At 53.7% G+C, this 13,440-nt stretch overlaps 6 protein-coding genes across 8 annotated transcripts; 4 read left to right on the top strand and 2 right to left on the bottom strand.

Annotated features, from left to right (window-relative positions):
- Positions 1-247: 247 nt before the first annotated feature.
- On the bottom strand, positions 248-475 carry PPTG_21220 (hypothetical protein; the record flags this gene model as incomplete). Its single annotated transcript, XM_008896473.1, has 1 exon — positions 248-475. The coding sequence occupies one exon, from the start codon at positions 473-475 to the stop codon at positions 248-250; it is 228 nt and encodes a 75-aa protein (XP_008894721.1).
- A 328-nt stretch (positions 476-803) lies between these two features.
- On the top strand, positions 804-2,811 carry PPTG_03165 (chaperonin GroL; the record flags this gene model as incomplete). Its single annotated transcript, XM_008895842.1, has 1 exon — positions 804-2,811. The coding sequence occupies one exon, from the start codon at positions 804-806 to the stop codon at positions 2,598-2,600; it is 1,797 nt and encodes a 598-aa protein (XP_008894090.1). The 3' UTR covers positions 2,601-2,811.
- A 251-nt stretch (positions 2,812-3,062) lies between these two features.
- PPTG_03164 (hypothetical protein) lies at positions 3,063-5,367 on the top strand. Its single transcript, XM_008895841.1, has one exon. It carries the CDS (start codon positions 3,152-3,154, stop codon positions 5,174-5,176), a length of 2,025 nt encoding a protein of 674 aa, XP_008894089.1. The 5' UTR covers positions 3,063-3,151; the 3' UTR covers positions 5,177-5,367.
- Positions 5,144-8,071, bottom strand: PPTG_03163 (hypothetical protein). Of its 3 annotated transcripts, none has more exons than XM_008895840.1 (3): positions 7,959-8,071; positions 6,580-7,885; positions 5,144-6,513 (listed from the first exon to the last, which is right to left on the bottom strand). In XM_008895840.1, the coding sequence occupies exons 2-3, from the start codon at positions 7,729-7,731 to the stop codon at positions 5,392-5,394; spliced, it is 2,274 nt and encodes a 757-aa protein (XP_008894088.1). In that variant the 5' UTR covers positions 7,732-7,885; positions 7,959-8,071; the 3' UTR covers positions 5,144-5,391. The 3 variants fall into 3 exon arrangements, with proteins under 3 accessions (XP_008894088.1, XP_008894086.1, XP_008894087.1); XM_008895838.1 differs by having other exon boundaries at positions 6,580-7,815; XM_008895839.1 differs by having other exon boundaries at positions 6,580-8,071.
- Positions 8,072-10,308: 2,237 nt separating this feature from the next.
- PPTG_21219 (hypothetical protein) lies at positions 10,309-10,922 on the top strand (the record flags this gene model as incomplete). The annotated part of the gene is made up of 2 exons (XM_008896472.1): positions 10,309-10,398; positions 10,872-10,922. The coding sequence occupies 2 exons, from the start codon at positions 10,309-10,311 to the stop codon at positions 10,920-10,922; spliced, it is 141 nt and encodes a 46-aa protein (XP_008894720.1).
- A 1,348-nt stretch (positions 10,923-12,270) lies between these two features.
- Positions 12,271-13,320, top strand: PPTG_03162 (hypothetical protein; the record flags this gene model as incomplete). The annotated part of the gene is made up of 1 exon (XM_008895837.1): positions 12,271-13,320. The coding sequence occupies one exon, from the start codon at positions 12,271-12,273 to the stop codon at positions 13,318-13,320; it is 1,050 nt and encodes a 349-aa protein (XP_008894085.1).
- Positions 13,321-13,440: the final 120 nt, after the last annotated feature.

The following is a 13,440-nucleotide window of genomic DNA, read 5'->3' as shown; positions in this document are numbered from 1 at the left end:
ATACATTTATGGCGCGAGGTTTAAAAACGAAATAGAAGGCCACTATTCATCCTCACTCACTGAACAAGGCTTCCTTCCGTCTATATTATCTGACATTTGACAAAATACAGATCGTAGAGTAACAATACAACGCCAGCTTTTGACACGACCCATTCACCCATAGTGATCGATAGTTTGCACTGCACTCGAAGAAGCATCCAGACATCGGTTCTTTTGCATGTACCCGACCTTATTACCGGTGGTCCAGTTACAATACTCTCCGCTGCAATCTCCACGAAGTCTCGTTTTGCACGAGCTGGACGTGTTGTAGGCCTTCGGGCGAATAATAAATTGCATTGTGCACGTCCAAGCCTTTGGCGGACTCGAAGGTACTTGCACCGGATGCAGGACATGCAGCGCTTCCAATCGGGATGTTCACATGAACATTCTGCTTGTTCAACTTGTCTGCTGACGTACGAGCAGATCCCGCCGGCATTTTCGCCCTTCCCTGGGTTTAGCATCGCCAAGCTGTTTACCAAACACCGGTAATGGTAGCAAATAAAAATCGAGGCGAGTCGTCATTACTTCCACTGACCATTATTTCCGGGTTTAACGTTCATAGAAAACTCGCCTTCTAGAACAGTCTTCAGCGTCAAAAAATGAAAATGGCACCTCGCGATAGTGTCAGCGACACTTGCTCGGACAGACTCATCTGAGTCTGCACCCATCATCCATCCAAATGCCTTGTATCTCTAATCATCAGAATCAGATGTCTCCATCTGTGTCCCCTACTAACTGTCGCTTTGCTACACACCACACACAAAATGCGATCCAAACAGGGAGGGGGACCATGCGCGTCATTCAGAAATCTGCCAAAGCTCAGACACAAGATGAACCCCACGCTTGCCGTCGCTGTGAAGAAGGCCGCGCGCTTCTCGCCCGCCGGCCGCCGCCTGTTTTCGTCGGGCAAGGACATCCGCTTCGGTGTGGAGGGCCGTGCCGCCATGCTCAAGGGCGCGGATCAGCTGGCCAACGCCGTGCAGGTGACCATGGGCCCCAAGGGCCGTAACGTGGTCATTGACCAGTCGTACGGCGCTCCCAAGATCACCAAAGACGGTGTGACGGTGGCCCGCAGCGTGGACTTCAAGGACAAGTTCGAGAACATGGGCGCGCAGCTCGTGCGCTCGGTGGCCAGCAGCACCAACGACGCGGCCGGCGACGGCACCACGTCGGCCACGGTGCTGACGCGCGCCATCTTCAGCGAGGGCTGCAAGTCGGTGGCCGCCGGCATGAACCCCACGGACCTGCGTCGCGGCATCCAGATGGCCGTGGACCACGTCGTGGACGGTCTGCAGAAGCTGTCGATGGATGTGGCCGACAAGGAGAAGGTGGCCCAGGTGGCCACCATCTCGGCCAACTCGGAGACGGAGATAGGCAACCTCATCAGTGACGCCATGGAGCGCGTGGGCAAGGAGGGCGTCATCACGGTGCAGGACGGCAAGACGCTGTACAACGAGCTGGAGGTGGTCGAGGGCATGAAGTTCGACCGCGGCTTCATCTCGCCCTACTTCGTCACGGACAACAAGACCCAGGCGTGCGAGATGGAGAACCCGTACATCCTCCTGGTCGAGAAGAAGGTCTCGAGTCTGCAGGCCATCATCCCCATGTTGGAGACGGTCGTCAAGCAGCAGCGCCCGCTGCTTATCATCGCCGAGGACGTCGAGAGCGAGGCTCTGGCCGCCCTGGTTATCAACAAGATCCGTGGCGGCGTCAAGGTGTGCGCCGTCAAGGCCCCCGGCTTCGGTGACAACCGCAAGGCCAGCCTCCAGGACATGGCCGTGCTTACGGGCGCCACTGTGATCTCGGAGGACCTGGGCCACCGTCTCGAGACGGCCACGCCGGAGATGCTGGGTAGCGCCAAGAAGGTGACGGTCACCAAGGACGACACCCTCATGCTGGACGGCGCCGGCTCGGCCGAGGCCGTGGAGGAGCGTAGCAACCTGCTGCGCGCCTCGATCGAGAGCACCACGTCCGAGTACGAGAAGGAGAAGCTGCAGGAGCGTCTGGCCAAGCTGAGCGGCGGTGTGGCCGTCATCAAGGTGGGTGGCGCCAGCGAGGTCGAGGTCGGCGAGAAGAAGGACCGCGTCGTGGACGCCCTGAACGCCACCCGTGCCGCCGTGGCTGAGGGTATCGTGCCCGGCGGCGGTGCCGCTCTGCTGTGGGCGTCGCGTTCGCTCAACTCGCTGTACGACTCGTGCGCCAACCTGGACCAGAAGGTGGGCGTGGAGATCGTGGAGCGCGCCTGCCGCGCGCCGGCCACGCAGATCGCCAAGAACGCCGGCCACGAGGGCGCCGTCGTGGTGGGCAAGCTGCTGGAGAACGACTCGCCCGAGCTCGGCTTCAACGCCCAGACGGGCGAGTACGTCAACCTGGTGGACGCCGGTATCATCGACCCTACCAAGGTGGTGCGTACGGGCCTGGTGGACGCCTCGAGTGTGGCGTCGCTCATGATGACGGCCGAGGCTCTTATTGCTGACCACCCGGAGGAGGCCGGCGCTGCTGCTCCGCCGATGGGCGGCATGGGTGGCATGGGCGGCATGGGCGGCATGGGCATGATGTAAGAAGCTGGCCACCCATTTTGCACCATAAACTCGAGCTTCCTGGGAGGAATCCATGCGGGAGACGATCCGATGTGAAGCGTGGAGCTGTTGCGACTGAACGAAAGGGACCATGCAGCGTCGTGTGTATCTACATGTGCATCTCGAGCGCCCTCGTTCTCATTGCGTACAGAAGAGCGTTAAGCAAAATAGAATTATTAGTTCGCAACCAACCTCTGTCTTTTTTTGTAGTAATTAGATGGCAGTCGTTTGTGCGACGGCGTAGTATGGAGGAACCGACAAAGTGACCATCTCTTTGGCTGCCTCTGCCCGGCACTGCCGGCGGCAGAGTGCCTGTGTAGTGATGATGGTCTCGATTGCCAGCAACTGCCTAAATCAGGCTTGCGAAGGTAATCACTTGAAAAGTATCCTGGCCAATTGATGAAAGTTTTCATGAAATTCAGGATGATGCCCCATTTTCTGCCACAATTGTATCCACTCGAAAAAGTATCAAAGCCTGGCGTCATTTTCCGATCCGCCTCGGTCAGTGCAAGTCTCAGAGGGTCTCCTAGGTCATGACAGTGGACGACGCGTCCGTCTCGGGCGTACGACAACGCAAGCCACACGGCCACACCTCTAGCGATGGCCCTTCGTCGCCCAAGGCCTTGGCCAAGGAGGCCGTCGCCTCGGCCTTCTCGTCCACCAAAAAGGAGCAGTTCCAGGCCAAGAAAACGTTCCAGGACGCCGCCCGCTCGCTCGGCCGCACGCAGAGTTGGCACGCGCGGGCGGCCGACCACGTGGCCAGGAAGCGCATCTACTCCATCTTGGCCGGTGTCATCATTGGCGTCGTGGCCGTCATCAATGTCCAGAAATTCTACCTGGAGCAGCCTCTGATAAGTGAGGACTCGCTGCTCATGGTTCGGGAAATGTTCGACAACTTCAACTGGTCCGTGAACGTCCGGGATGAGCTCTTGTCCGCCTTCGACAACCGGCCGGCTCTCCTCGGGGCGGCCGAGAAGCGGCCCGGCGTCCAATTGTTCCAAGAGAACGTGACGGCCTACTCGCCCGTAGTGTTGGTGCCGGGCTTCACGTCTACGGGCCTCGAGATCTGGAACGGCAGTGACTGCAGCAAGGCCTACTTCAGACAACGCATGTGGGGCACGTCCAGGATGTTGCAGCAGTTTATGATGAACCAAAAGTGCTGGTTAGAGCACATGATGCTCAACCGGTCGTCAGGTATGGACCCGGACGGGATCAAGTTGCGCGCGGCCAAAGGCCTGGAAGCGGCCGACTATTTGATCGGTGGCTTCTGGGTCTGGGGCAAGATGGTGGAGAACCTGGCCGAGATCGGATACGACAGCAACAATCTGTACATGGCCGCGTACGACTGGAGGCTCATGCCGCATCTGCTGGAGAAGCGCGACGGGTATTTCACCAAACTCAAGTACACGATCGAGATGGCCCGGATGTCGGCCGGCGGCCGCAAGGTCATGCTGGTCACGCACTCGTACGCGACGCAGGTGTTTTTCCACTTTCTCAAGTGGGTGGAGAGTGACAACGGAGGCAAAGGAGGCGACCAGTGGGTGGAGAACAACGTCGAATCATTCGTCAACATCGCCGGCCCGACATTGGGCGTGGTAAAGACGATCAGTGCGTTGATGTCGGGCGAGATGAAGGATACGGCCGAGCTGGGCGGCCTGTCCAAGTTCCTGGGCTACTTTTTCAGTGTATCGGCCCGTACGCAGCTGGCCCGGTCCTGGACAAGTGTGTTTTCGATGATGCCGATCGGTGGTGACCGTATCTGGGGTACGGCCGACTCGGCACCCGATGATGTGGTAGCGGCCTCCCCATTATCGACCGGCAAGAACTCGACAATTGACCCAAAGAAGGTCAAGGAGCACGTTGAACGCTACGGCTCGAATGGCCAAGTCGTTCGGTTCGTCAACACTTCGCACGAGAACGTGACGGTCGGCGGCGTACAGAAGCTGCTGGGCGAGTTGGACCCGTACCTCGATGCGTTCCGTTCGTCGTTGAGTACCGGCATCGCTGAAGACCCGTCGTTGCCTGAATACGACCACTACAAGTACTGGACGAACCCGTTGGAGGCCCCTCTACCCAAAGCTCCGAGCTTGAAGGTGTTCTGCTTTTACGGCGTCGGCAAGCCCGTTGAACGAGGATACACGTACGGAGACAACCGGCCCGATGAAGACAACGTGATCGTGAACGGCAAGCGCGTTGCTCCGTACGTATTCAACACGGCAATTGACGATCTTCCTTATATCAAGGGCGGGCTCCGCTACTCGGACGGAGACGGCACGGTGCCGCTTATCTCTCTGGGACTTATGTGTGCTAGTGGTTGGCGGACGAACAAATTCAACCCGGGCGGCGCCGACGTGCGTGTCCGTGAATACCGACACAACCCCGTGTCCATGCTGTTCGACGCGCGTGGCGGACCTGAGACGGCCGACCACGTCGATATCATGGGCAACCACGCTCTCATCCGTGACGTTCTACTTGTTGCCGCCCGGGCCTACGACCGCGTGCCAGAAAACATCACGTCCAGCATCATGGAGATAGCCGAACGTGTCGGAGAACTTTAATGTCGTTCATTAATCATCTCTCGCTCAATTATAAGCATGTTAGACATCCCTTTCGACGTTAGATCGATACGTGTTCTACATGTTTGTTGGTAGGGTAGATAGATATTCTCATAAGGTTGGCCAGAGTCCTATGAAGAAATCTTAAAAGTGTTCGCTTGCTTCGGCTTGAACAGCACCAAACCGTGCCTTGCATTGCTAGTGTAGCTGTCCTATTCTCACCGACGGTAGCGCCCGCCACGTCGATTACGGCGATTGTTGTTCATGCCGGCGGGTGCAGGCGACGGGAGTAGATGGTTCTGTTGGTATCGTTGCTGCGGTGGCGGTTGCTGTTGGCCAGGCCCGTAGTTTGCCATGGGTCTGGCTCCTCCGCGCTGCTGGAATTCGCCTTGGGGTGGTCCATACTGATCGTACGCATATGCAGAGAAGTTGTCACGACGCGGAGGCTGTTGCGTTGGCTGTTGGCCATAAGGTCCCTGCAGCTGCTGGCCATAAGGACCCTGTTGCTGGAGTGGCTCCTGATAATACGGAGCGGGACCAGGGCCATCCCGAGCAGCTCCTGCACCTGCACCTGCTCCATATCGCGATAGAGAAGGATCTCCACCAGCAGGAGGGCCTGAGCGTGGCCGCATTGGTTGTTGCGGTTGTTGATGGAATACCTGTTGCTGTTGCTGTGGCCAGCCGCCAGCAGCGCCTCTAGAAGGGCCTCCTTGTCCTACAAAGCGATCACCACGCGGGCCATCCTGTGGCCCAGAGAAATAGGCGCCTGAAGGCTGCGGAGCATACCCTTGCTGCTCTGGCATTGGGCCCTGTCGGCCTCCATATTCATCGTAAGGCGGCGCATTGGGCGCACCGTACGGTTGCTGCTGGAATGGACGTGGCTGCTGCACAGGAGCCTGCATCTGCTGCGGCCCTCGATCATACAGAGGCATTTGCTGCACAGGCGCAGTCTGTTGTCCAGGGTAATCGTAACGCGAATGCTGTGGAGGCGCAGCGGCAGCAGGCCCTGACTGCGGGGGCTGGATATCCCACTTGTTCGAGCGGCCCCGGCCTCCACGCGGGTCACGATCGCGGCGGCGATTAATCCCGTTCCCGGCCCAGTTGCGGGATCCGCGTGGGTCTTGCCGGTTGTTCCCGCTGCCACTGCCACGGAAGCCTCCACTAGAACTACGCGAAGTAGAGTGACTGGAAGTAGTAGAGTCCTGACTGTCTCTCCTCTGCCTCGCAGGAGGACGGCCAGAAGCAGGAGAGGCCTGCTGGGCCTTCTTAGCGTCAGCATTGCGCTGATTCTCCTCTCGCCACAGCTTCTCTGCTTCAAGAATCAAACCTACAATAGCACGCTATAACATCAAATACCAGTCAGTTAGACACCCCACCAGTCAGTCCACTCTACACTGCACACTTACCTGCAACCCAATTGCTTCGGCCTCCGTCGTCACCTTCATTTCCGGGATCTTCATGTTCTCAAGCGAGATCTGCTGGGCCTTTAATGCATTGGCCCGATCCATGGCACTAATGTCGATGAACTGCTGCTGGGACATCAGACAGCGACTGGAAAACTCGCGACGTTGCTCCAAGTGCTGCGTCTTCAGTGCGATCAGGCCTCGCGGATCCGAGAAGCCGTGCTGCATTTCAAGCGCCACGTGTCGGGCGAACAGTTCGCTTCCCTCTTTCATCTGCATGCCAACAAGTTCCTGCCAACGGTATAACATCTCTCGATCACGAGTGCGCTGGTTGTCGCGCAGATCGCGGACTCCTTCGAAGACGGCGCTATCACTTAGAACGTCGGACAATCGCTCCAATAGTTCGTTGCCAATTTGCTTCTGTGCCTCGCCGTCGGCCACGCTATCAAACAACAAGTGCGGACAAGTGGGGATAAACGGCAGCGTCACAGGGATGTGCGAGAAGAAGGCCGTAGGCTCGGCCGGGGCAGTGGCCGCTGCTATCTCTTGCTTGGCCCGCTTGGCGTCGCCTGCAAGGCGTGGATCAGACGGCCGCTTGACCGCCGCCGCGTGGCCGACGCTCTCGACTGCAAGAGGAGAAGGCGAGGGCGTGACTTCGCCAGTCTTGTCAATAAAGGCTACGACAGGGTCTACCAGAGACACGGCCGCAGTCTTGGCCTGCTGTTGAGGCTGCAAAGTGCTCGGCAATGTGGTGGCCGCAGCTGTAGTAGCGGTAGAAGGAGCTGCAGTGGCTGTCGTTCCAGGCTGCGGGAACTTGTCCGGCATAACCTGGTGCTGCAGCATGGCCAGGGACAATTTGTTGTCCACATGAGTACACACAAAGCCATAGAATCGGGCCCACACGGCCTTTTGCTCCTGTTCGGGCAGCGTCTGCAGGGCGCGCACAAAGATCTTCCTGGCATTGGAGAATTTCTTCCTCTGTACGCAAAAGTCTGCGTACTGCAGCCACAAGGGCGTGCTGGAGCCAGCGATGGGGCAACTCACGGCTCTCTCGAACACTTTAGTGGCCTGTTTGAACTGCCGCAGCTCCATTTCCAGAGCCGCGTATTGACGCCATAGCGCTACGATGGCGGCGCTACCTCTTGCGACGTTCATGGGGTCGCTCTGCGTCTGGATAGAGGCTACCCATTTGGCTAAAGTGTCATCCACGTCCTTGCGTGCATCGGCCACTTTCTCGTACTGCAAATATAAAGACAATGATAAGAAAGCGTGACATATTAGTGGTCGAGTTACGAAGCGATTGCGACGGCTACAGTGCCAGCAGAGAGCTGCGCCAGGTGTGAGAATACAGAGGAGACGCAGGGGAATAAGAAGACACGCACGTTGCTCGAGTGGATCAGCGCCTTGGCCCGCGCCACGACGCCAGAAGCTTCCCACGTTGCAATGTCGTCTGCCATGGTAGAGTTCTGTTGCGGTTGTTGGATGGAGAGCCTCTTGGTACGGATTGTGTAGAAAACACAAATATCTATTTCTAAAATATAGCCATTTCTAAAGGAACAGCCATCTGATCGTGAGCTTAGATCCGCTCGATGCAGCACAAAACGTTGACTTTGTACAGGCGAAGGAGACTGACAGCGACTCACGCAGAGTCAGACATCGCACTAGATACCGAATCGAACAAACAATAATTAGAGCTCAATTTGTTATCAAGAGCAAAATTCGACCTTATTTAATGTGGTCGAATTTTGTGAGATGGTTTCACTAAAAAAAAATCTATCTGTGAATACCTCCTTTATTTAAACACGTAGGAGCTTTTTGTTGTAATGCCGCTGATTTGCCCAGGAATTAACAAGTGAAGGGATTTTATATCGCAATCGAAGATTGCAGATCGATCTGGCTTTATGGTCAACAGCTCGTATCGTTTACATTTCGGTGAGTATCTCATTTTGGAATCATACCAGCCCTACAGTCATTCATATTCATCTATAGTCAAGTTGATCTTGTCACCCCAGAATGCCCACCACTCGTCACAAGTCAAATCGATGCAGTGTTCCAGAATGCACCAAGAAAGCACAGACTCGACGGCTCTGCAAGGCGCATGGAGGGGGTGTACGTTGTCGCAGTCCAGACTGTCAAAAGCTTGCACAAACTGGTGGACTCTGTGTCGCCCACGGCGGTGGCAACCGCTGTAGAACCGATGGATGTAGCAAACTTTCTCAGTACAAGGGGTTGTGCTTGGCTCATGGAGGCGGTAGGCGTTGTAACATCCCTGATTGCCACAAATTCAGGCAGATTCAAGATCTATGCAAGGCCCACCACAAGTCCCAGTTGACAGGATCACTGTCGCCGACAAAAGAACAGAAAACACTCGCGGTGAACGGCAAATTTTCGATTAACTTTCTAATGAATCTAGCTGAACCGACAATTCCCAGCTAGCGACCGTCTCCTCTACTTATTACATGAGTATTTTCTACTATTGATTCGAAGAAAGAAACAAAAACGCCAAATATAACACTTCATTCATTTCGTTTTCATTTTACATCAAAAAAACAAACAAACGTATTTTAGAGCTACAAGAGTCGACAGTCAACACATTAATACTGGCGGCGAATGCTCTGTTTCGGAGGATCCTGGCACTGGACGTGTTATGGTGCTCGGTTTTATGGGATTCATCAAAAACCCAATAGAAAACTTAGACATGGCAGGGCTCGAATTGAAGGTGTGGGTCGCCGTTAACGAACGCTTCGCAGTGGCAGAAACCATCTGCACCTTTGCGTGCAGCTTGCAGAGGTCTCGAATTTGTCTAAACTTTTGACAATCAGGCACACTGCAGCGCCGACCTCCTCCGTGTGCCAGACACAAACCTCTGTACTGTGAGAGTTTGGTACAGCTGTCGGCGGCACACCGACGGCCTCCTCCATGCGCGACGCATAAACCTCTGCTTTGGGCTAACTTTGTGCACTCTGGAAAGCGACAGCGAGCACCTCCTCCATGAGCCTTACACAGTCGATGAGTTTGCGCCTTTCTGGCGCACTCAGGTACGCAGCACAGTGGCACTTTGCGTTGAGTAGTGGATGTCATGTTCTTGACTGACAGGAGAGACTCTGAGTTGGCTGGCGGGTGTTGGAATGCGCCGACATTGATTTTTGTGATGATTGCGTACAATTAGGAGCCATCATCAATATTGTAAGCGTCGTGCTGCCCGAAGAATCGGCTGCATCTACTTTAAACCAGAGTTTAAACTTGCCATTTTTTTTTAAAAGTTGAGTCGATGTAACTATTGCCAGAACTATAAAATCCTGCATGGAGCGGCTAAATCTTACATTTTCTTTGACCTCGCAGGGATTAAAAATAATATGCATAAAAATAATGGGAAATACCAGTTAACTTTTTTTTTTTTTTTTTTTTTCAAACTCAAGCCCACAGGTACATGTAACCACGGCCAGACGTGACCAGGGGCCACGCCAAAAACGGCGAACCAGATAAACCTTATGAACGCGGTTCATGAGTTTTTCTGGCTCACTTGATCTATGTGGGATGTGCTTGAACCGAGGTGAACCGAAGCAGTGCGAACTATAAGGTGGGAATCGTGAACTTGCTACTACGGTAGTATTATTGGCTCGGACGTGCTGGTGAAACTGCAGCGCTAAGTGCGCGGCTCTTAGAGAGTGCGCATATCTTTACCGGTCGCAACTGAAAAACTCACAAACGAGATTTACTTCTTCTTGCGCAATGAACCAGCTCGTCCCAGCATCAGCAGAATCGAAGGTCTTGTACAAGAGCTCGTCGCCTGCACACCCCAACAAATTTTCACAGACATTGGTGAGCCTTCGTCTACAGTGCAGCAACTGTATCGCCAGAACAGACAGATTTCCCTCACTGAAGACGTATTTTATTAATTCTACTATTCTGTAGCGCGCTGTGGTTGCATGACACTCATTGGCTTACAAGAGCGTAGTGAGTGCGGCTTTACGTGAAAGTCGCAAAAGTACGCACCTGTACCAATCCCTATACCAGGAAACGAGCCAGAAACGAAACGCATATTGGGAAAGTTTGGAATAAATAGCAATTATGATCAAGCACTCAGTATATCGGAATATCATGCCCACAAACCGGTAAACACGTCCGAGTGAGCTGTTAAAATCGGTTTACCGGGCTTACATTTCGTTCAAGCCATGCATATAGCGTTTTTGCGATGGATGAAGCAAATTGCAAAATGACATGCATTGAAGCAGTGAATGCGGACAAACCAAATTTACCTCTCTTCACACTAAAGCTAACACGCATGTATGCAGCTTAAAGTGACGACTGAGCAAAGACCACTGACGGTGCCGCTCGTTGGCTGAGAGACATCCGCGTACTCAGTGGTCACCACACCGAAATTATGCGTATTTCGAAGTATGGCTAATTGGATGATTTGAGGGCACCACCGATTGCAACGCAGACCAAATTGCTGTTGACGCATCAACGTCACGGCCGAGATGCCTCGCCATTGGGCTGAGGTTATGAGGACGGTGCCGATATCGCGCAGTAGTTCAATTTTCACCGCTTAATCTTGCGCTGGCTTTGGCGGCGGTGTCAGTCGCCCAACAGCGTCCTCCAGTGCGAAACCTTGGTAATTCGCTTTGCATCTTCTCAGGATTACTATGCGTAGGACAAGTTGGCTCACCTGACCATGTATTGTAGTCGCTGACAATTTGGCGCTACTTAAGCAGCGTGGTGATGACGGATATTCAATTGCCCTCATCGGATGGTACAAATGGGGTGACAAGAGTGGTTAAAATTAAAATCGATTCGATTGGCTATTCCGACTCAGTCGGCTTTGCGTTTGTAGCACAAGCGATCGAGTCGACTCCATTCGGATTTAAATCCGATCAGGAGGCATCACGTGCCTGCGGGGGACCTGTCATATTCATAGTTTTACTTGGCTCTCAAAAATATAAGTCATCTGAGTCAACTTGAGTCGAATCGAGTCGCAACCGAATGCGTATCCAGATGCCACTTTCTAAGGGGAATCGCTACTTTGCATTGCAGAACTTACCTCCTCGTCCGGATTAAAATGGAACGAAAGCGGAGGTGGACAATGAGACGAAACGACCCAGACGGCATGGGCATTGCAGAGGAGCACACAGCTGACAGCCTTGCAACCTCCAGTGAACAGAGATCACGTAAGCGGTCAGATATATGGGAATTCATTAGCAACCATGGAAGTGGTAAATACTCGTGTAACTGTTATGAGTGAGAGGACTGGCCTATCACAAAGACAAGTACACTGACGGCACCGATGCATCTACATCAAAACAGACTAAACTGCTGTGCTACGGCTTTGAAAGGATTGCGAAGCAGCGGGTGGTGAGCTAGATTAGTAAAGCAGATGCCGACGTCGATTTTATCGATTGGGTTGTTGTAGTGGAGAGCTTTAACCGAACAAGTCTCCATCCACTCGCAGGGCATCGCATAAGTGCGATGCCGAGCTGGCGACTACTTAGGAGTTAGGAAACCACTCGAGAGCCTATAGGCGGTTCTTGAGAGTAAGAGGACAGAACAGAATCTACACATTAGGACTCACAATAGACTTGGGTTCACCAGGAAGCGCCAGCTTCCCTAGCAGAGTGTTATTCGTTTGACCTACTACAAAGAATTCTTTAGTTGCGAGGTCTCGCGACTACAACTGACTGAAGGACAATACGGACAATGGCCAGTGACGACGAGAACAGCCACAACCAGACCACGGATGGTCTGAATGCGGCCGAGACGGCTCAGAGCGCTGAGAGAGCGATGCCGACGACCTCGTCAAGTACGGCTATGGTGACGCGCGTTCCGCAACCGATCTTTGCGGTGGTTGCAGCCCCTAAAGTGACCTCCACCTCACGCGATTCGCTCATTCATTGGCTTAAGCTCCGCAAGGAGTACGAAGAAGCGACAATGGAGCGGTGCAAGGATGGAAAAGAGGACTTCGACACTGTACTGACGAGCGTGAAGAACTCCTTCGATGACGACTTGCTGACGACGTTGTGTGAAGCTAACTGGGGAGTGTCCAAGGAGGATTTGACAGACGCATATTTGCTGAAGCAGATTCGAGCGATCACGGACAGCTACCAGAACCAAGTGCTACCACCGGTGAATGAACTGTTTCGGACTGAATTGAAGATGAACATGGACAATCTCGACATTCAATCTCGTGTCACGGACTACTTTGTGTCTTGCAACCTGTTGATCAAGAAGTACGGGTTTGTTAGCTTTTTCGAAGGAGAGAAAGGGTTAAAGAAGAAATGCAAGCTGTTGATCAACTCGCTACCAGAGATGTTGAAAGAGAAAGTGGAAAATGAGATTGAGTACCGTTTCCCGGAAGCTCGGACGAGTGTACTGAAGTTATCGAACCTGATAAACCAGCAGGCTCTCGAGCAAGCGATTGAAGACAGAGCGCTAAAGAGGGGCAAAGAAGCATCGCGTAAATCGAAGTCTCATAATCAACCACGGCCCTTTCATGATAAAAAGCGTCAAGTGCAGGGACAGTATCAGCAAAAAGGAAAACGATCGAAGAAGGCGGACGGTCAGAAAGTCGAGAAATCTGAAGACAAAAAGGAAGTCTCGAGTAAGAAAGGAGTTCCAAAAAACGGATGTTTTCATTGTGGTGGAGAGCACTACCTCAGCCGCTGCCCGACTGCCACCAAAGAAGATCGTGAGCGACTCATCTCGAAAGAGAAGAAAGGTGAGAGACCTCCAGCGGGGAGGCACCGCTAATCTTCGACGTCTCGCCGAATGCCTGCCGACACAGATTCGCTCAATCGTGTTGGAAGACGCTTTTACAGTGGCTTTTTGTGCCGATAGCGGTGCAGACAGGTCCGGCATGAGCAGGAATGT

The sequence above is a fragment of the Phytophthora parasitica genome, assembly GCF_000247585.1.
Source record: "Phytophthora parasitica INRA-310 unplaced genomic scaffold supercont2.4, whole genome shotgun sequence".
In the NCBI taxonomy this organism is placed as follows: Eukaryota; Oomycota; class Peronosporomycetes; order Peronosporales; family Peronosporaceae; genus Phytophthora; species Phytophthora nicotianae.
This window is presented reverse-complemented; position numbering and strand designations above follow the sequence as displayed.